Here is a 22,921-nt window from a genome sequence, read left to right on the forward strand (position 1 = left end):
TTTCTTAAGGTCTCTTAAGGAGGGAATTTTGCCTCCTTACTTGGAAACACCTACAGGGTTTTTTTGTTGTTGCAGTTGGGTTGCGGACATGCTATCACCAAAGCAGCTGAGTGAAGGAGTCCTGAGGCAGAGTGACAGAATGAATACTGACGTTTGGCTAGAACCACTCTGCTTTTCAAAATTTGGCCTCTGGCCGGGCGTGGTGGCTCACGCCTATAATCCTAGCACTTTGGGAGGCCGAGGCAGGTGGATCACCTGAGGGTCAGGAGTTTGAGACCAGCCTGGCCAACATAGTGAAACCATTTCTACTAAAAATACAAAAATTAGCTGGGTGTGGTGGCATGCACCTGTAGTCCCAGCTACACAAGAGGCTGAAGCAGTACCTGGGAGGCAGAGGTTGCAGTGAGCCAAGATCATGCCACCGTACTCCAGCCTGGGCGACAGAGTAAGACTCTGTCTAAAAAAAAAAAAAGAAAAGGCATCTTCCCATTATATTTATATTTATTTAGCTGTCAAAATTTTAGCTCATGTATTTCCTTTAATTTGTCCCCTCTGGGCAGAGGTTTTTGCCATAATGCTTGCTCCCAGCCAAGGAGGAGCTGCATTTATCTTATCCTTTCATCTTCCTACAGAATGCACTTCAGGGACGGGCTCAGTGGCTCACGCCTGTAGTCCCAGAACTTTGGGAGGCCGAGGTGGGCAGATCACGAGGTCAGGAGATGGCGACAATCCTGGCTAACACGGTGAAACCCCGTCTCTACTAAAAATACAAAAAATTAGCTGGGCATGGTGGCAGGCACCTGTAGTCCCAGCTACTTGGGAGGCTGAGGCAGGAGAATGGCGTGAACCGGTGAGGCAGAGCTTGCAGTGAGTGGAGATCGCACCACTGCACTCCAGTCTGGGTGACAGACTGAGACGCCATCTCAAAAAAAAAAAAAAATGCATTTCGGTAGCCTGTGACTTTCTCTATCTTCAGAATCATACTTCACATACGTATGTTTAAGAACAAATTTTTAAAAATATTTTTGGGGAAAAGATGCAATTTTAATTTGTGGGTCAAAACTTATTCTGACCACCTGCCTTCTGGAAAATAAAATCCTTGCTGATAATTCAGAAAATTCCAAGAAGTGCAATAGGTTATGTCCAAATCACTTTGCCTGTACCTGATGCTTAGACTTTTCACAGGCAAAGTCTATGAAAAAGTGACCTCTCCTTTTGAAACCATGGTATCTCTCTTGCAGTCTCCTAGCCAGTGTTTTTTCCTACCATCCTGCATCCTTATTATTAGATTATTAGTTTCCTGGGGAGCATCTTGTTATTATTAGATTGTAAGAGTTACCTGGGGAGCATAAAAAGAAATTTAATTTTTATTTATTTATTATTATTTTTAAGACGGAGTCTCACTCTGTCACCTGCTGGAGTGCAGTGGCGAGATCTCGGCTCACTGCAACCTCCGCCTCCTGGGTTCAAGCGATTCTCCAGCCTCAGCCTCCCGAGTAGCTGGGATTACAGGCACCCACCACCGCACCTGGCTAATTTTTGTACTTTTAGTAGAGATGGGGTTTCACCATGTGGGCCAGGCTGGTCTGGAACTCCTAACCTCGTGTGATCCACCCACCTCGGCCTCCCAAAGTGCTGGGATTACAGGCGTGAGCAACCGTGCCTGGCCCATAAAAAGAAATTAAAAAAAAAAAAAAAAGAATCAGCCAGGCGCAGTGCCTCATGCCTATAATCCTAGCACTTTAGGAAGCCAAGGCAGTGAATCACGAGGTCAGGAGTTAGAGACCAGCGTGGCCAACATGGTGAAACCCCATCTGTATTAAAAATACAAAAACCTGGCCAGTCGCAGTGGCCACTGCACTCCAGCCTCGGCGACCGAGCGAGACTCCATCTCCAAAGGAAAAAAAAAAAAACAGAGTTCTTTGGGGGATTTTAATGAGTAGTAAGGATAGAGAATCATTAACTAGAATGATGGTATCATTCAGAGGCAATGGTATACACTCTGGACGGTGTAGCCATACTTTTCTTTATTATTATTATTATTATTATTATTATTATTATTATTATTTTGTTTTGAGTTGGAGCTCTCTGTTGCCGAGGCTGGAGTGCAATGGTACAATCTTGACTAACTGCAAACTCCACCTCCCGGATTCAAGCAATTCCCCTCCCTCAGCCTCCTGAGTAGCTGGGATTACAGGTATGTGCCACCACGCCTGGCTAATTTTTGTATTTTTAGCAGAGACGGGGTCTCACCTTGTTAGTCAGGCTGGTCTCAAACTCCTGACCTAAAGTGATCTGCCTGCCTTGGCCTCCCAAAGTGCTGGGATTACAGGCATAAGCCACCACGCCCAGCTCTATAGCCATACTTTTCTGGTGTGGGTGGGAGGTTGTTTTTTCCAGTCTGGTTCATGCCATGCGTATATTAGCACATAATACAAACCCTTACCAGAGCCCCTGATGTGTGAGGGACTCTGGGTTTTTTGGCCTTTGGTGCTACTGCAGCACCTTATGTTCCTGAAGCATCTTGCACAGAGCTGAATTCCCGTGAGCAAATGCGCTAAGGACTGCAGTCTGCACTTCCTCCATCCACAGAGGCATGACCTGAGGCTGTGTGACCAGGGCAAGCCTGAGGTGATTCAGGGTGCCCTAAAGCAAACTGGCATCCTAAAGGAAGCCTAAACCGTGGAGTCAGCCACCAGCCCATCTGCTGCTCCCTGTCTTCTCTCACCGGCCAGGCACCATCCAAATAAACAACTTTTGATGGTGCAGGAGGAAGATCGAATTCTCTGCATGGTGTCCTCATGCATATTGGATTTCCTAGTAATGCACATATGAAAAGCAAGGTTTGTGAACTTAGATCTGACAGACGCAGATTTAAATTCTAGCTATTTGTCCTTGAGCAAATCTCTAAACCTCCCTAACCTCCTGTGCCCTAATTCATAAACTGGGGCTAATAATACCTGCCTCATAGGGTTAAATGAGATAATGTGTGTCCAGGGTTTAGCACAATGACTGAAATGTAGTAAACAATAAACAGTAGTAGTGAGCCTTTTTCGGATGCTGTCTAATCCCACGTGGGAGGCTTTCCGTGCAGAAAGGAAAGAGAACTGTGGTGCCCTCAGTGGGTTGTCTGCATGGAGATCTTGAAGGACTGGAAACAATGAAGCCTGTTCCCCCATATGTGATAATTGAGTACAGTTTGAAAGCTGGGGTTGTACTCACCTTCTCAGGACAACGCTGCCAATCTCTTTTCTCACAAACAGTAGCCTGCTGCCTTTGCACACACTCCGACCATTTTCCCTGTGCCTTTGTGCTATTTCAGGGCTTGTGGGGGTGTAGGAAAGCTGCCGCCTTCCTCAGGTTGCTATTTAAAGACATTCTGAAACATTTTGCCACCGCTGCTCCTGCCACCACGGCTGCCACTCCTGTCTCAGCTGCAGGTCACTGACCACTCCAGCCCTTGGGCAGCATGCCTCAGCATAAGCCAGCCGGGGAGCATACACAGTTAGGTGTTAGGAGTTCTGACTGCCTATTTTTGGTTTAGGACCCCTGAGCTATCATCCCTCCCAAGGGTTAACTGCAACCCACCATCTTGGTCTTTGTCCCTAAACAACCTAGACTGTCCATGTCCCTGTAGCATTTTTGGCAGTTGGCCAGTTAAATATTTCTCCCTTTTTCTCAGTGCAAACCACACATGATACCCGCCTCATCCCCTTTCCACCCCATCTCCAATTTGCAGTTTAGATGCTCTCCCCATTTAGCAGCCAGACACAATCCAGAAAGGGTAAAACTGCCATTTATCTCTAGGTCTAGCAGAGAAAAATACTTTTAAAATAAAAGGTTTTTGAAAAGCTCAGTAACCTCCAGTTAATAATAATGCCACTGTGAACTTCAGTGTGTTTGAGATTCTCTATCTGTCAGGCATGGGTAGAAATCTCTTAGACATTAGTAATCCTGCCTTTCTTTACTGACCGTCCTGACGCTTTCAGTGAAGTGTCTCAAAAGCCTGGTCTTTCAGGTTTGAATTGGCCCTAATTTCTTTTTCATAGACCCATCAAAGTGAAAGTTTGGGTTTTATCAGGAAAGCATTATTCTTCTTCAGTCCAGAGCTCCTGAATGAGGTCCAAATTGTCTGTGTCCATTCTGCTTCCCCAATTTATTTGTTTCCTGCCCATTATCTTAGAGAGGCCGCTCGCCTCAAAGACCTTGGAGTCTGGCCCCTTTCTGCTTGCCGGGCAGATTTCTTCCTGATGCTTTCCATTCTGCGGCATAGCTTAATCAGAGCTTCCAGTATGCCAGCCACCAACATCATCTGACCCGCGCTGGCCCGATACTGTGCTCAGACCACATTAAATTCATTTCCTCGCATCTACACCACCTCCCTCTTCCTCTCAATCCCCTTCATTTATTCATCCGCCCAGCCACTCTGCCTTTGGCTTCTGCTCTCTATTCTTTGTTTTCAGAGCTGTGCCTTTCCCCTCCTATTCATTCATTCATTCATGCATTTTGAGATGGAGTCTTGCTCCGTTGCCCAGGCTGGAGCGCAGTGGCATGATCTCAGCTCACTGCAACCTCCGCCTCCTGAGTTCAAGCAATTCTGTGGCCTCAGCCTCCCAAGTAGCTGGGATTACAGGCACATGCCACAATGCCCAGCTAATTTTTTTATATTTTTAGTAGAGACAGGGTTTCACCATGTTGGCCAGGCTGGTCTTGAACTCCTGACCTCAAGTGATCTGCCCACCTCAGCCTCCCAAAGTGCTGGGATTACAGGCATGAGCCACCACACCTGGTGTTCCCCTCCTATTCTTATTCCTTGGTGGTAAACCAAATTTTCTTAATGTAGTGGTAATAATAGCAATACTTTGAATTATTTATCACTTTGCTGATGATAGTGAAATACTCTCACATACATTATCTTTTTTGACCCCCCACAATATACTTGTAAGGTAGATGGTTATATGTACCTCATGCCTCCCACTCCATAGTAGTGAAAATAATAACCACTTTGAAAGGCTGAGGCGGGGAGATTGCTTGAGGCCAGGAGTTTAAGACCAGCCTCGGCAAAATACCAAGACCTCGTCCCTACGAAAAATTTGTTTTTGTTTTTGAGCTAGGGTCTTTCTTGCTTTGCCACCCTGGCTGGAATGCAGTGGCACAATCACGGCTCACTATAGCTTCAACCACCCAGGCTCAACTGATCTTCCCTCTTCAGCTTCCCAAGTAGCTGGGTCCACAAATGCATGACACCATGCCTGACTAATTCTATTATTTCTTATAGACAAGAGGGTCTTGTTATGTTGCTCAGGCTGGCCTCAAACTCCTGGGTTCAAGCAATCCTCCCACCTTTACCTCCCAAACTGCCGGGATTATAGGTATGAGCCACTGTGCCTGGCCTGCAAAAAAATTTTTTTTTAATTTAGCTGAGGCCAGGGACGGTGGCTCATGCCTGTAATCCCAGCACTTTGGGAGGAAAGACGGGTGGATCACCTGAGGTCAGGCCAACACGGTAAAAACCCCATCTCTACTAAAAATACAAAAAATTAGCCAGCCGTGTTGGCAGGCGCCTGTAATCCCAACTACTCAGGAGACTGAGGCAGGAAAATCACTTGAACCCGGAGACCTGGGAGGTGAAGGTTGCAGTGAGCCGAGATTGCGCCACTGAACTCCAGCCTGGGCAACAAGAGCGAAACTCCATCTCAAAAAAAAAAAAAAAAATGCTGGGCGCTGTGGCTTGCGCCTGTAATCCCAGCACTTTGGGAGGCCAAGGTGGGTGGATCACGAGGTCAGGAGTTGGAGACCAGCCTGGGCAACATGGTGAAACCCTATCTCTACTGGCCGGGCACGGTGGCTCATGCCTGTAATCCCAGCACTTTGGGAGGCCGAGGCGGGCAGATCACCTGAAGTCGGGAGTTCGAGACCAGCCTGACCAACATGGAGAAACCCCGTCTCTGCTAAAAATACGAAATTAACTGGGTGTGGTGGTGAATGACTGTAATCCCAGCTACCCGGGAGGCTGAGGCAGGAGAATCGCTTGAACCCAGGAGGCAGAGGTTGTGGTGAGCCAAGATTGTGCCATTGAACTCCAGCCTGGGCAACAAGAACGAAACTCTGTCTCAAAAAAAAAAAAAGAAACCCTGTCTCTACTAAAAATACAAAAATTAGCCAGGCTTGGTGGCACATGCCTGTAGTTCCAGCTACTCGGGAGGTTGAGGCAGGAGAATTGCTTGAACCTGGGAGGCAGAGGTTGCAGTGAGCCGAGATCACATCACTGCACTGCAGCCTGGGCAACAGAGTGAGACTCTGTCTTAAAAAAAAAAAAAAAATTAGCTGAGCATGGTGATGCACACCTGTAGTTGCAACTGCCTGGGAGGCTGAGGCAGAGGATCACCTGAGCTTCAAAGCTGCATGCAGTGAGCTATGATTGTGCCACTGTAACCCAGCCTGGGTACAGAGAGAGACTCTGTCTCAATAATAACAATAGCCATAATAACAACTGCTTTGAGAGATGGTACAGTATAGTGATTAATAAAGAACACTACTCTGGAGTCAGGCTACCGGGGTTTGAATCCTGGATCTACCCATTACTAGCTGTGTGAACCTGGGCAAATTGGAAATGATAATTGTGTTGTGGGGATTGAGTTAATGTAGACAAAATGCCTAGAATCAAACCTGGCATATACTAAGTACTATGTAAGGATTAGCTACCATTGCCATTCATTCATTCTTCAAAGATTTACTACATGTTAGGCTCTCTTCCAGGCCTCAGTGATGTAAGAGTTACAGGATGGACATGGTCCTAACCCTCACAGAGGTCACAGTCTTCATTGACAAACCATCACTTCTTTAGCACCCACCATTTGCAAGTCCTTGTTCTTGGATCTTTGTTTTTTGTTGTTGTTATTTTGAGACAGAGTCTCGCTCTTGTCACCCAGGCTGGAGTGTAGTGACGCCATCTTGGCTCACTGCAACCTCTGCCTCCCAGATTCAAGCAATTATCCTGCCTCAGCCTCCCGTGTAGCTGGGATTACAGGTGCCCGCCACCATGCCCAGGTAATTTTTTTCCTATTTTTAGTAGAGACGGGGTTGTGCCATGTTGGCCAGGCTGGTCTCGAACTCCTGACCTCAGGTGAACCACCCGCCTCAGCCTCCCACAGTGCTGGGATTTCAGGCATGAGCCTCCACACCCGGCCGTGTGCTTGGATCTTTAGATACATTAATTCTTACTGCAACCTTCAGGAGGCAGACTTATTCCCATTTTACGGATGAGATCACTGGGGTTCCTAGAAGTGGTTTGTTCAAAATTTCCTAGCTAGTAATTGGAGCTCTAGGGTCCACTTCACCCAGTTTGCCTGCCTCCTGACCATTAGGTTTAATTCTGTGTGTCTGCTTCCCCAACAGCGTGTGAGCTCCTGGGTGTGGGAGCCATTCAGCAGAATACTTAGCCTAGTCTCCTGCACACAATTTGGGAAATTTTGCTGAGTTGTTCTCTACTGACGATTTTTGCCTCTCTGCCCCATAATAGTCTCATCTGTTCCCTCTCACATCTCTCAGCCACAAAATCACATCTTGGGCAAGATGAAGGTGCTTAGAAGATGGACTGTTGCTTTCTGACAGATTCATACCACACCTAATGCTTATTCCAACATGTTTTTAAACAGAACTAGTTGGATTCTGGAGTCTTCTCATGGGCCTCAATCTAGAGAAACTTTTTTTCTTCCAGGACAATCTCCAGCCAACAACTGCAGTTCACCTCTTTCCCCTGTCTTCACCTGTCTTTTATTTCGGTGTATAACTTCCCTGTTACTCCTCTGTTTTTGTGTTTGTGCCTCTTATTTATTACTCAGCCACAAAGGGAGTCACAATTGGTGGTTGATAGGATTGTGTGGAATGTAGCCTTCTTTCTTTTTTATCTTTATTTGCTTCATCTCTTGGTTCTATAGAAGATGGAATTTCTAAATACAATTGTTACAGGAAAGGGGTCTCTATCCAGACCCCAAGAGAGGGCTCTTGGATCTCGCGCAAGTAAGAATTCAGGGCAAATCCACATTGCAAAGTAAAAGCAAGTTTATTAAGAAAATAAAGTAGTGGGCCGGGCGCAGTGGCTCATGCCTGTAATCCCAGCACTTTGGGAGGCCCAGGCAGGCTGATCACGTGAGGTCAGGAGTTCAAGACCAGCCTGGCCACCATGGCAAAACCCCGTCTCTACTTTAAAAAAAAAAAAAAAAATCCAGGTGTGGCACGTGCCTGTAGTCCCAGCTACTCAGGAGACTGAGGCAGGAGAATCGCTTGAACCCAGGAAGCGGAGGTTGCAGTGAGCCAATATCGTGCCACTGCACTCCAGCCTTGGCGATAGAACGAGACTCCTTCTCAAAAAAAAAGAAAAGAAAAGAAAAGAAAGTAGTGAAAGAATAGCTACTCCATAGACAGAGTAGGGCATTCCTGAAAGTAAGAGGAGGAACACGTCCACCCTAGGTATAATGCTTATTATATATGATAGAAAAAGATCTTGGGGCTGGGCGCAGTGGCTCACACCTGTAATCCAAGCACTTTGGGAGGCTAAAGCGGGTAGATCACCTGAGGTCAGGAGTTCAAGACCAGCCTGACCAACATGGTGAAACCCCATCCCTACTAAAAATACAAAAATTAGCCAGGCATGGAAGCATTTGTTTGTAATCCCAGCTACTTGGGAGGCTGAGGCAGGAGAATCACTTGAACCTGGGAGGCAGAGGTTTCAGTGAGCCAAGATCACACCACTACACTCCAGCTTGGGTGACAGAGGGAGACTCCATCTCAAAAAAAAACAGAAAACAAAAAAAGATCTTGGGGAGATGTGCTCCACTACAAGGGTTTGTGATAAAGGATTAATTTTCTTAATTGCTGTAGTTTGCAAGAATCAATATTATTATTATTATTATTTTCTGAGATGGAATCCCAAGTAACTGGGATTACAGGCACCCACCACCATGCCCAGCTAATTTTTGTACTCTTAGTAGAGACGGGGTTTCACCATGTTGGCCAGACTGGCCTCGAACTCCTGACCTCAGGTGATCCACCCACCTCCACCTCCCAAAGTGTTGTGATTACAGGTATGAGCCACTATAATATTAGGGATGCCTTAGTTAAAGCAAAATTAGAAATGCCTTTGTTCCCAGATACTGGGATATCTGGACACTCCAAGTCTGGGTCTGTTTGGTAAACATTATCAATCTGTTCCCCTAACCATAAACATGTAGAGGTTAGGAATGCCTAACTTTCTGGGAATGCAGCCCAGCAAGTCTCAGCCTCATTTTCCCAGCCCTCACTCAAAATGGGGTCGCTCTGGTTCGGACACCTCTGACACAATGAGTGTATGCGAGCATTTAATGTTTTTGTCCTTTTCTATTTAGCAACATATTTTCCTATTAAGAAGTTACAGATGGAAAAGCCTCTGCTAGATCACCGTTTCCAGAGTCCTTATTTCTGTAAATGTCTTATTTTTGACCATTCGTGTTGTGTCTTGTTGATCTCACACAATAAGAACAGAATAGCCATTTCATTCACTAAGTTCCAGTAGTAAAAAACACCTTGAAATGTAAATAACCCTTAAAATATTAAAATAATTTTAAGTATAAATGAATCTACTCATTACTGTCTTTACTCATGGAGCTCGTGTTAGAGAGGTAGTCTAACTAGAGCCTTTTTTCTTTCTTCCTCTATTTTTATATATTCTGGATTGTGGTAATGTGGCTTTTATAATCAAACAAATAAATTTAGGAAGTAAAGAGAAGAAAGATATTTGCCATTTATTTCTTCTTTTGATCTTAAAGATACAACCAGTCCGCAGATGTTCCAGGTCAAGCTCATTGAAAGAGTCAAACACTGTCTTCCTGCTTTTCCATTGAAAGTGCACCTGTGTGCCCAAGGCAGTCTTTTACTCACACCGTTCCCTTTTCAGTTTGCCAAGCCTCTTCTGGTCCTTTCTGAGCCACGTCTAACCCTAAAGACTGCCCTTGTCCCTGAAGCTTCAGCTTTGTGTGTTTCAGGCCAACTGGCGCCTGGAGAGAGGGAGGGTGGAGAAGAGAGGAGACCGTGTGTGTGTGTGTGTGTGTGTGTGTGTGTGTGTGTGTGTGTGTGTGTGTGTGAGAGAGACATGCGCTCTCTAAATTCTTTTGATAAAGAATCTGAATACCACCCCCTTCCAAAGAGTTTTCAGACCAGGAGGTACTTCTTTAAGATATCCTTGGCTTAAGCTTCTCAGATGGCGAAAAGTGTTTGTTTCAACCACTGACTGCAAGCAGCTAAACTAGCTTTCCTCTGGATGAGACGCACCCAGCCTACTCACAGCCATACCCGCTCCACCTTGCCCTGGAGTCCTTGGGCCTGATACAGTCGGGGGATGAACAGCAGGTGTGCTGAACTCATAATGAGAGGTTTCCGCTGTGGGATTGCCTATATCCTGCCCCCCACAGAGGCTCCTGTCACTTTACCTTTGAACTCTCCTTGTATTCAGCCCCTGATCCATGGGATTTGGTGACAATCCCTGGCTGGCAGGAAGCTTTGATCCTTGGGGAGTCCAGAGGAAGTCCTGTGATGTGTGGGATCCCTAGAGTCACAGGGATTGGGAAGAAGCTCTATACCAGTGTGGGTTGCTAAGATAGACCCATTAATTAAGCAGGAGCCTTTGCTTAACACTCAGTTACTAAAAAAAGAGATCCGGTAACTGATAACAGGGAGCTCAGCACCCCTCAAGTGCGGAGTGGGTTTTGCACAGGCAGTATTGTTATTTTAAGGACACAGCAGTGCCCAGGGGGGAACTCCTACCCACACGGAGAAAGAACAGAATACCTGTGAGTATCCCTTTTTAACAAGTAAAAGCTGACTTGACTTTGAATGTTAGGAGGCTCTAGCAAAAAAATCTCAAAGATATTTCTAAGTGAAAGATTCCTCTAGAAGGAGAAAAAAAAAATGACCTTGTAACAAACACTGGAGGATGGGGCATGGGAAGCCAGGAGACCAGCCTGGGTGACAGAGTGAGACCCTCTTTTTAAAAAAAAAAAGTGAAAGCTCTAGAATTTCTATATATAGAGACGCTTTGGGCTATAATCCATTGGAGAGGGTGTTGGGCGATTGTCTTTAGGCTGCACCTGCATAGCAAGCATGCTGGTTTTGCTTAGAAACTGCCTTTTTTGGTGTGGTGGCTTGGGAGCTAGAAGACTTACTAAAGTTCCCCCAAGCCATTTCCTTGGTGCCACCCATTGGCTAGGAATAAATGTCAGAGTGAAGGCACTTTCACATAGTAGGCGCAGGTTCCTCTGCCTCCACCCACCTCCAAAGGTAGAAATGACTTCCTTTACTCGTACAGAATTGCCTGCGTTTCTCTCTTAGAACGGAGATCACTCCATGTGGGGTGTGTGTACTGCCTCCCCACAGGGCTGTAGCTGCCACCTGGGAGGGTTCGTGCCTTATTCATCTTTTCTATCACCAGCACACTGCCTGGGCATGACAGAGGCCCATAGTACTGATTATTGAATGAGTGAGTAATCATGAGGCAATAGCGGTAAAGAGTCATCCTCTGCTGGGAATTAGCTCATTTTCATGCTGCCAGCCTCAGGAAAGATAAGACTTCCTCGCCCAAAGACAGGTTAGAAAGGGCACTCGAAGCCGGGCACAGTGGCTCACGCCTGTAATCCCAGCACCCTGGGAGGCCGAGGCTGGCAGACCACAAGGTCAGGTGTTTGAGACCAGCCTGGCCAACATGGTGAAACCCCGTCTCTACTAAAAATACTAAAATTAGCTAGGCGTGGTGGTGGGTGCCTGTCATCCCAGCAACATGGGAGGCTGAGGCAGGAGAATCGCTTGAACCCAGGAGGCAGAGGTTGCAGTGAGCCGAGATCGCACCATTGCACTTCAGCCTGGGCACAGAGCAAAACTCCATCTAAAAAAAAAAAGGTGCTCGGGCGAGGCCACAGAGTCAGGCCCCTGACCTAGGAGACCCGACTGTGGCTCAGAAGCTCCCTGAGAAAGCCCAGGAGGTAACTGCCCAGCAGGGACCAGGCAGCATCTTGCTGAGGTTTGCTCACAGGACTCAGACGCTTCACGTGGTGACACTGGGCAAGGAGCAGTGAGGGTTGTTTGCAGGCTGACCGTATCATATGTGGGTCCCAGTGCAGATTAAAATGCAGGGCTGCTTGCTGGGGAAAACAAATAACAAAACAAGAAGAAGAAAGTACCATTAGTGGTGTGTATGTGTATAAATATGTATATGTGTATGTATATTACAGAAAACGGGTCCCGATCCAGACCCCAAAAGAGGCTTCTTGGACCTCATGCAAGAAGGAATTCAGGGCAAGTCCGCTGTGCAAAGTAAAGCAAATTTATTAAGAGAGCAAAGTAGTGAAAGAACAGCTACTCCATAGACAGAGTAGGACATTCCCGAAACTAAGAGGAGGAACGCGTCCGCCCTAGATACAATACTCGTATATATGGGGAGAGGTACTCCGCTTCAAGGGCTTGTGATAAAGGATTAATTTTCTTTTTTTTTTTTTGAGACGGAGTCTCGCTCTGCCGCCCAGGCTGGAGTGCAGTGGCCAGATCTCAGCTCACTGCAAGCTCCGCCTCCCGGGTTCACGCCATTCTCCTGCCTCAGCCTCCCGAGTAGTTGGGACTACAGGCGCCCGCCACCTCGCCCGGCTAATTTTTTGTATTTTTAGTAGAGACGGGGTTTCACCGTGTTAGCCAGGATGATCTCGATCTCCTGACCTCGTGATCCGCCCGTCTCGGCCTCCCAAAGTGCTGGGATTACAGGCTTGAGCCACCGCGCCCGGCCTAAATTTCTTAATTACTGTATTTTGCAAGAATCAATATTATTATCTTTAAAGCAAAATTAAAAATGTCTTTGTTCTCCAGGTATCGGGATATCTGGACACTCCTAAGTCTGAGTCTGTTTAGTAAACATTATTAATTTATTCCCTTAACCATAAACATCTAGAGGTTAGGAATACCTAACTTTCTGGGAATGCAGCCCAGCAAGTCTCAGCCTCATTTTCCCAGCCCTCACTCAAAATGGAGTTGCTCTGGTTCAAATGCGACCACCAGAATCCTGTGCTTATGGGGCACAGTGAACTCCAGATGCAAATGCTCTGGCTAAGAGGAGTGGACACAATCTTACCTCCTCCACTGACATTCATGCTCCCTGTCCCATTGGACTTCATTTACAAAACACAAGTTCACAGGAGGCTGAGGCAGGAGAATCGCTTGAACACAGGAGGCAGAGGTTTCAGTAAGCCAAGATCGCGCCATTGCACTCCAGCCTGGGCGACAGAGCAAGACTGTCTCAAAAAAAAAAAAAAAAGTTCAAAAATAAGATTATTATGATTTTTTTTTTGAGACGGGGGTCTCACTCTGTCTCCCAGGCTAGAGTGCAGTGGCACGATCATAGTTCACTGCGGTCACAAACTCCTGAGCTCTAGGGATCCTCCAGGCCTAGCCTCCACGCCCTAGACTGCAGGCGTGTGCCACCATGCCTGGCTGACTTTTTTTTTTTTTAGTAGAGATGAGGTCTTGCTATGTTACCCAGGCTGGAAGAATTTTAGGATGGCAACAGCAGATCATTAGACCAAGCAAACCTGGCTGTCTTGAGCATGGGACCTTGTGTGACTGCAGTTCGCATACCCATGAAGCCGGCCTTGGTTGTCTGGCAGTGTTTCAGTTGACATTCTTAGGAGTTTCTGCTTTTACCAAGTGAGAGACTAGCCAGAAGTAGCACGCATGAATGTCTTTATTCATTCATATTTTTTTTTAGGTATGAGCAATGTACCAGTCACTTTCTGAGGCATTGGGGTTATACCAGAGTGAAAAAGGCAAGGCCGCCAGGCGTGGTGGCTCACGCCTGTAATCCCAGCACTTTGGGAGGCCAAGGTGGGTGGATCACTTCAGGTCAGGAGCTTGAGATCATCCTGGCTAACACAGTGAAACCCTGTCTTTACTAAAAATACAAAAATTAGCCAGGCGTGGTGGCACGTGCCTGTGATCCCAGCTACTCGGGAGGCTGAGGCAAGAGAATCGCTTGAACCCAGGAGGCGGAGGTTTGCAGTGAGCTGAGATAGAGCCACCGCACTCAAGCCTGGGCAATGAAGCAACACTCTTTCTCAAAAAAGAAAAAAGAAAAAAAGGCAAAACATGGCCTCAGTGTCAATAGTACTTACCATCTAGACAGGAAAACGTTTTTTAAAGTACACAATCAATATTTATTTTATGTTTTATTATTATTTTTTTTACACCACCTGCCCACCCCCCAATGTTTCCATGATAGGGGCTATGGACAGAACTCCAGGAAGGGCAGGAAGACTGACCTGGGGCGGGGGTGAGGGGAAGAATCCCGGAGGCCAAGAATATAGGAGTCCTAGCAAGAGGAAGCAAAATATTAATAGCCTCCCAGGCTGAGGGACTAGCATATGCAAAGGCCTTGAGAGGAGCTTTGTTCAGGCAAGAAAAGAAAAAAGGCCAGCACAGCTGGAGCACAGGCAGCCAGGGGCAGGTCGGCTGTGGGGAAGAGTCAGCCTGGGGAGCTTGTTCTATGCAGCCCTTTCCCCTGACTTCCTGCCTCCACTCCCCAGTGCCCATGCTGATCAGGAATCTCAAAAGATGGAAAGGCTCTTGCTCTCTTCTTACAGCAAGTCCAAGACGTGTGGTGCTCAACACAGTCTACTTGGTGGAATGTTCAGGGGACCCTGGGCCCAGACCATGTGCTTGTTACCCGCAGACCATGTGCTTGTTACCCGCTGGATTAACTGTTTCCCATCATTTCCCTTCACCATCTCCAGTGTCCTGTTCCTAAAATGTGGCCTCTCTTTTCTCTGATGTCTCATCACCCTCTCTCTGCTCCCTGTGACCCTTACCATGTTCTATCCTGTATTGTCTGTCTTTACGTGAATATCTTCTTATTCATCCCCACTAGACCATAAGCCTTTTAAAGGCAAGATCTAGATGTTTCCCTTGTTAAATGGCCTTACAGACTCTTTGCTTAGAGTTTATTAAGTTAAATATGTTTCCATATTTTATTTATTTTTATTTTTATTTTTATTTTTATTTTTTGAGATGGAGTCTTGCTGTGTAACCCATGCTGGAGTGCAGTGGCGCAATCTTGGCTCACTGCAACCTCCACCTCCTTGGTTCCAGTGATTCTCCTATCAGCCTGGCATTATAGGCATCCACCACCACGCCCGGCTAATTTGTATATTTTTAGTAGAGACAGGGTTTTGCCATGTTGGCCAGGCTGGTCTCGAACTCCTGAGCTCAGGTGATCCGCCTGTCTTGGCTACTGCACTCCAGCCTGGGAGACTTGGTCTCAAAAATAAAAAATAGGCCGGGCGCAGTGGCTCATGCCTGTAATCCCAGCACTTTGGGAGGCCAAGGTGGGCGGATCACCTGAGGTCAGGAGCTCAAGACCAGCCTGACCAACATGGCGAAACCCTGTCTCTATTAAAAAAAAAAAAAAAAAAAAAAATACAAAATTAGCCGGGCGTGGTGGTGCATGCCTGTAATCCCAGCTACTCCCAAGGCTGAGGCAGAAGAATTGCTTGAACCGGGGAGGTGGAGGTTCCAGCGAGCCAAGATCACGCATTGCACTCCAGCCTAGGCAACAAGAGCGAAACTGTCTCAAAAATAAATAAATAAATAAAAATAAAATAAAATAAAATAAAGAAACATTGCATAGTATAATGGCTAAGATTGTAGGCCCTATTTCTTTTAAGCAAAATACAAAATCCAGAAACCACAAAGGAAAACATTTGATAAATTTAACTACATCAAAAATGGAAATTTCTTCACTAGAATAAAAAATTTCACAAAGAAAAAATGCCGACTGGGAGAAAAATATTTGCAACTCATATGACAGATAATGGACTTAAAAAAAAAAAAGAGTTTTTACAAATCATTAAGGAGAAGCTGAATTATACATACCAGAAAAAAATACAAATTTATGTTTATATATTTGTTAGAAGTATGAAAATTCATAACAGCAAAATGCTATTTTTTTCTACTGGATTAGCAAAAATAAGGAGTTTACAGTACGTGGCACTGATAAGAATATGGTGAAACAGGAATTTTCATAGTGTTTGAGAAAAATGTAAATTATTGGAAACTCTCTGCCCATATCTATCAAAATTGTAATGCGCATTACCTTTTGAGCCAGAAATTCCATTTCTAGATATTTGTCCTACAGATATACTTATACATGTCTGTAATGACTTAAGTATCAGAATGCGTATTGCACTGGACACAGTGGCTTATGCCTCTAATCTTGACTACTCAGGAGGCTGAGGTGGGAGAATCACTTGAGGCCAGGAGTTCAAGATCAGCCTACGCAATATAGCAGGACCCCATCTTCAAAAAACTGTTTATGGCCGGGCGCGGTGGCTCAAGCCTGTAATCCCAGCACTTTGGAAAGCCGAGACGGGTGGATCACGAGGTCAGGAGATCGAGACCAGCCTGGCTAACATGGTGAAACCCCGCCTCTACTAAAAAATACAAAAAACTAGCTGGGCGAGGTGGCGGGCGCCTGTAGTCCCAGCTACTCGGGAGGCTGAGGCAGGAGAATGGCGTAAACCCAGGAGGCGGAGCTTGCAGTGAGCTGAGATCGTGCCACTGCACTCCAGCCTGGGCGACAGAGCCAGACTCCGTCTCAGGAAAAAAAAAAAAAAAAAAACTGTTTATTGCAGCAATATTTGCAATAGCAAAAGATAAAAAAGAATTTAAATTACTTTCATTGGAAAGATGAGTAAATAAATTGCATTACATTCATCCTCTGCAACTATAAAAAATAAGTTATTTCCATATGTGCCAATTATACAAATTTTTTTTTTTTTTTGAGATGAAGTCATGCCCTGTTGCCCACATTGAAGTGCAATGGCACGATCTTGGCTCACTGCAACCTCCGCCTCCCGGGTTCAAGCAATTCTTTTTTTTCATTATCTTCTTTTTTTTTTTTTCTTTTTTCCCGCCCAGGCTGGAGTGTAGTGGCACAATCGTGGCTCATTACAGCCTTGACCTCCCAGGCTCAGATGATCCTCCCAACCCCAGCCTCCTGAATAGCTGGGACTACAGGCATGCGCCACCAAACCTGGCTAATTTTTGTATATTTTGTAGAGATGGGGTTTTGCCACATTGCCCAGGCTGGTTTCAAACTCCTGGACTCAAGTGATCTGCCTGCCTTGGCCTCCCAAAGTGCGGATTACAGGCATGAGCCACTGCACCCAGCCACATTATCTTCAGGAAGTCTGTGGATGTCCTCACAGATCTCCTCAGGCAGGAGGAGAGGGCAGTTCAGTCGTACTGAGAAATGCTGGCACAGTAGACAGGTGGTCATGGCTCTCTCTCTCGTGCAGGTGCTGAGCGCCGTCCTCAAGGATCTCTACCACCTGCTGAAGCACGTGGTGCATCTGGAGCCCGATGACGTGGCCAAGCTCCATGCCCAGTTGGCCCTAGAAGAGCTGGATGACATCATGAAAAACTTCCTGTTCCCTGCACAGAAGCTGGAGAAGAAGATTGTGGTCCTGCCATAGACCTGGCTCCAAGGACATGGAGGAGGCAGGCAGGGCCAGGCACCCAGAGCCACGCCCAGGTCTTCTGGCAGGTGTCCCTGCTGCCTCTTGAGTGCTGGCAGCATGGCTGACCCTGGGGGTGGCTTTATGGTGCTGGTCACTTGGGTCTTCAGGGTCCCTTCCTAAGGCATCTGTTTAGCACTCCCGCATTCAGCCTGAAGGGTGTGCAGTTAAGAGAAAACAATTAGCCGGGCGCGGTGGCTCACGCCTGTAATCCCAGCACTTTGGGAGGCTGAGGCAGGCGGATCATGATGTCAGGAGATCAAGACCATCCTGGCTAACACAATGAAACCCCGTCTCTACTAAAAATACAAAAAAGTTAGCCGGGCGTGGTGGTGGACGCCTGTAGTCCCAGCTACTCGGGAGGCTGAGGCAGGAGAATGGTGTGAACCCGGGAGGTGGAGGTTGCAGTGAGCTGAGATTGCGCCACTGCACTCCAGCCTGGGTGACAGAGCGAGACTCTGTCTCGGGAAAAAAAAAAAAAAAAAAGGAAAACAATTACAAATCTCATTAATCTGCACATTTTTCACTGTCCTCTAGCTTTGAGAGAAGGATGTCTAGCTGGTGGAAGTATATTTTAACATGACTGATGGCATTTGACTAATTGTCCACTCTCTTGGAACTTGGGGAGAAGAGACTGGCCACCCATATGTCACCTAGCTCTATATTCTTCCACGCTGAGATTCTTCTTCCTCAGGAAAATGAGGAGCAGAGCTGGCCACCCTTGGCAGCTCAAGAAGCATTTCAGAGTAGGAGATGCAGTTGGAGGTGGGGAGGGGAAGGGAATAGTTATCAAATAATGCAAAAGGAAATAAAATGATCTTGGATGGAAAGAACAACAGGGCTAAATATGGTCCTCTGGTGTTGAGATGGAAAACTATGGAGTTGAAGAGGCTCTGATGCCCGGAAAGGACAATCAAGCTGGTTGACTTTTCCAGAGAAAAAGGGTGAGCCCTGTGTTTGTCCTCCCAGGCCATTTTTCTTCACTCCCTCTGCTGCTGTTTGCAGAGTTGCCCCTATTATCAGGAGAAAAGAACCACAAGCATCCAGAGAGTTTACATCCTGCCTTCTGTCCTCTGCTCCTTCAGAAAGATGAATGCCTAGACAATGGGTTCACACTGAATGCAGGCTGGAAAGAATGCATGCTGGTGGCCTGATGCCAGGGCTGTTGAAACAATTTCAGATATAGCACTGTGGTCTCCGCTTTATTTCTTTATGTATTTTGGCCACTGCATTTTGATGGCAGCTAAAAGAGATAACAGAAAGGAGATACTGGCTGGCTGCTTCAGATTATACCTCCCCGTTGTCAACACCTTGATGAGGCGAACCCAGAGCTGCTTGATCAGTCCTCGGCTTTGCGGGGCTAGGTACAGAATTTTATCACAGGATTTTATCCCGCTCTCTGGGGTGACCAGACCCACAGGAACCAAAACGCCGTTTCCAAAAGCTCGAGTGACTGAAGGATCTGTACACAAACATGGCCATTTGCTAGTTAACAACAGGATATTTCTCTCTGGCCAGATCACAGACACGGTTCTGAGTTCAGAACTTCCTTGATGGCGTCCCTTTAAAGAGGCCATCTTATGAACAGAATCACAAGTGAGCCTAGTGAGCAGAGAATTAGAACAAACCTAGCTAGGCGTGTTTAAGGAATATTTCCATTCAGCTATTGTAGCTGGATTAATTTCTATTCTCCAAATCGAGGATGTCTAGAAAATGGGCATTGTGGCTTTCAAATATAAGAAGAATCTCCTTTGGGCCAGCTGGATATACAATAAAAATGCTTGTTTCTTGGCCTTCCTTTAACTGGACTCCACAACCCACTTCACATCAGCAGATCGAATGTGTTACACAATCCATTTCACTTACAACTTCGTTTGCATTAACTGCATTCCAGTTCTGAGGACAGATCCTGATTGACCACCTTGATTAGTCTAAGACACTATCTAGTCCAAAACCCTCGAGTGTCTCATGAAGCATCCTAGTACCTTTATCTCTAGTTATAGATCACCTCTTAATTTGAACTATTTGTCAGGTGACTAAAAACATCTGTTCTTTATTGATTTTTTTTTGAGGTGGGGTCTCACTGTATTGCCCAGGCTATTCTCAACTTCAGAACTCAAGCAGTCTTCCCCACTCAGCCTCCTGAGTACCTGGGATTACAGGTATGTGCCACCATTATGCCTAACTTTATTGATTTATTTTTTCTTTTTATTTTTCTTTTCTTTTCTTTTCTTTTTTTTTTTTTTTTTTTTTTTGAGACAGTGTCACCCAGGCTGGGAGTGCAGTGGCACAATCTCGGCTCACTGCAACCTCCAACTCCTGGGCTCAAGCGTCAGCCTCCCAAGTAGCTGGAAGCACAGGTGCACACCACCATGCCCAGCTAATGTTTGTATTTTTAGTAGAGACAGGGTTTCTCCATGTTGACCAGGCTGATCTCGAACTCCTGGCCTCAGGTGATCTGCCCACCTTGGCCTCCCAAAGTGCTGGGATTACAGGCATGAGCCACCGTGCCTGGCCTTTATTTTATTTTATTTTTTTTGAGATGGAGTCTCGCTCTGTCGCCCAGGCTGGAGTGCAGTGGCCGGATCTCAGCTCACTGCAAGCTCCGCCTCCCGCGTTTTTACGCCATTCTCCTGCCTCAATCTCCCGAGTAGCTGGGACTACAGGCGCCCGCCACCTCGCCCGGCTAGTTTTTTGTATCTTTTAGTAGAGACGGGGTTTCACCGTGTTAGCCAGGATGGTCTCGATCTCCTGACCTCGTGATCCACCCATCTCGGCCTCCCAAAGTGCTGGGATTACAGGCTTGAGCCACCGTGCCCGGCCAACTGGCCTTTATTTTAAGACAGAGTTTTGCTCTGTTGCCCAAGCTGGTATAGAGTAGCGCAGTCATGGCTCACTGCAGCCTTGACCTCCTGGGTTCAAGGAATCCTTCCACCTCAGCCCCCAGAGTAGCTGGGATCACAGGTGTGCACCACCACTCCTGGCTACTTTTTAAAATTTTAGCAGAGATGAGGTCTTGCTATGTTGCCCAGATTTGTCTCAAACTCCTAGACTCAAGCAGTCCTCCTGACTCAGTTTCCTAAAGTGTTGGGGTTATAGGCATGAGCTACCACGCCTGGCCTATTTCTTTTTCTTTTTAACAGGGTCTCACTTTGTCACCCAGGCTGGAGTGAAGTGGCATGATCATAGCTCACTGCAGCCTCAACCTCCTGGGCTTAAGCAGTCCACCCACCTTAGCATCCCAAGTAGCTGAGGCCACAGGTGTGCACTATTGCACCTGGCTAATTTTTTTTTGTAGAGACAGGGTCTTGATATGTTGCCCAGGCTGGTATTGAACTGCTGGCCTCAAGCAATCCTCCCCCATTAGCCTTCCAAAGCACTGGGTTTATGGGTGTGAGCCACCACACTGGGCCCTAATGTAATCCTCTTAAACATGACCAAATTATTAAAATTTTCCAGATTTTCTATATTATATATATGTGTGTGTGTATGTATATATGAATGACAGTCCTTGGGAAAGAATGTGAAAACTTTAGGATAATAAAAGCACAAAAACGGCCGGGCGCAGTGTCTCACGCCTGTAATCCCAACACTTTGGAAGGCCGAGGTGGGCAGATCACCTGAGGTCGGGAGTTCAAGACCAGCCTGACCAACATGGAGAAACCCTGTCTCTACTAAAAATACAAAATTAGCCGGGCATGGTGGCGCATGCCTGTAATCCCAGCTACTCGGGAGGCTGAGGCAGGAGAATCGCTTGAACCCGGGAGGCGGAGATTACGGTGAGCCGAGATTGTGCCACTGCACTCCGGTCTGGGCAACAAGGGAAACTCTGTCCCCCCCGAAAAATAAAAGCACAAAAACTTAAACGGAATACATGGGAACAAAAGTGACACTTTCCTGCATGGACCCTGTGAGGTGTGTCTTGCCTCCCACCCCCACCCTGCTCTTCTCCCTCAGAGACCACCTTCCCACCTCCCACCGCCCCTTCTGCTGCCGCCTCCACGTGGCCCGCTGAGGCTCTGCTGACCCCTCACCTACAGCGTCCTCCACCACCCAGTGGCCCCTTTCCTAGACTGCTCTGTGGCACTCACTCAGCGTTCTGCTTGGCTCCGTGCCTCCTCCTCTCCTTTTTCCCCTCCTAGGCTCTTCCTCCTGTTCCCAGGCCCGCCATCCACCACCCCCTTGCTCTACAGGCGATGGCTCAGCCTCAGGAGACATGCAGAGGCCCCACTTGTGGCTACAGCCAAACCCCAGGCTTCTGCTCAACCTTCAACTGCTTTTTCAGGTTAGACTTCCTGAACTTTCTGGAGAGTTTCCCCTCTCTGCTTTGTTTTTCTTCCTCCTTGGCACAAACTTGCCCTTCTCCAAGTTCAGTGTTATTTAATCAGAAATCTCTTATCTTTTGCTTTGCTCCTTATCATCTCTCCACACTCATAATTTCCCATATTTCCCAACCTCCTCCTCCACGTCCCTTGCTTCGTTGTTGTTGTTTTTTTTCTTTTTGTATTTTTAGTAGAGACAGGGTTTCACCATCTTGGCCAGGCTAGTCTTGAACTCCTGACCTCATGATCCACCCGCCTTGGCCTCCCAGAGTGCTGGGATTACAGGCGTGAACCACCGCACCTGGCTTTTTTTTTTTTTTTTTTTTTTTTTTTTTTTTTTTGAGACGGTTTTGCTCTGTTGCCCCAGCTGGAGTGCAATGGTGCGATCTTGGCTCACTGCAACATCCGCCTCCTGGGTTCAAGCAATTCTCCTGCCTCAGCCCCCCAAGTAGCTGGGATTACAGGTGTCTGCCACCAAACCCAGCTATTTTTTTGTAGTTTTAGTAGAGACAGGGTTTCGCCATGTTGGCCAGGCTGGTCTCCAACTCCTGACCTCAGGTGGCCTGCCCACCTCGGCCTCCCAAATTGCTGGGATTACAGGCATGAGCCACCGCACCCAGCCCTTGCTTCGTTTGTTCACCCTCTCCTGCACTTCTTTGCTTTCCTATGGCTCTGCCCGCCCATTCACATGTAAGAGCCAGTATGTCAGGGACTGGGGTGTAGGAAAGCAAACCGCAAGCAATGACAACAATTTATTGAGCACCTATTACATACCAGATGCTGCACTGGGCCCTGAGAACACAACAGTGAGAAACAGAACTCTTACCCTTGAGGGGAGCTTATGAGGCAGGGGAGGGAGACAGACAACAAATAAGATAAACAATGTCCAGTGGGGCCGGGCGTGGTGGCTCACACCTGTAATCCCAGCATTTTGGGAGGCCGAGATGGGTGGATCACCTGAGGTCAGGAGTTTGAGACCAGCCTGGCCAACATGGTGAAACCCTGTCTACTAAAAAT

At 46.9% G+C, this 22,921-nt stretch overlaps 2 protein-coding genes across 7 annotated transcripts in view; both read left to right on the forward strand.

Moving 5' to 3' along the window:
• The window catches only part of LOC105491366 (transport and golgi organization 6 homolog), a 252,083-nt gene extending 234,010 nt beyond the window's left edge, over positions 1–18,073 (forward strand). For 3 of the 4 annotated variants that reach the window (XM_011757706.2, XM_011757707.2, XM_011757709.2), the window contains one exon: positions 17,364–18,073. In XM_011757706.2, the coding sequence (XP_011756008.2) occupies positions 17,364–17,540 (177 nt within the window). In that variant the 3' untranslated portion in view covers positions 17,541–18,073. The remainder of the gene's footprint in view (positions 1–17,363) is intronic. The other variant, XR_011616547.1, reaches the window with a different exon arrangement.
• A 1,456-nt stretch (positions 18,074–19,529) lies between these two features.
• The window catches only part of LOC105480961 (hyaluronan synthase 3), a 31,139-nt gene continuing 27,747 nt past the window's right edge, over positions 19,530–22,921 (forward strand). For 2 of the 3 annotated variants that reach the window (XM_071084826.1, XM_071084829.1), the window contains exon 1: positions 19,530–19,744. The gene's annotated coding sequence lies outside the window, so the exon portion shown is untranslated. Of the gene's footprint in view, positions 19,745–19,839; positions 21,868–22,921 lie in introns of those variants that run through there. The other variant, XM_071084827.1, reaches the window with a different exon arrangement.

The sequence above is a fragment of the Macaca nemestrina genome, chromosome 18 (assembly GCF_043159975.1).
Source record: "Macaca nemestrina isolate mMacNem1 chromosome 18, mMacNem.hap1, whole genome shotgun sequence".
Classification (NCBI taxonomy): Eukaryota; Metazoa; Chordata; class Mammalia; order Primates; family Cercopithecidae; genus Macaca; species Macaca nemestrina.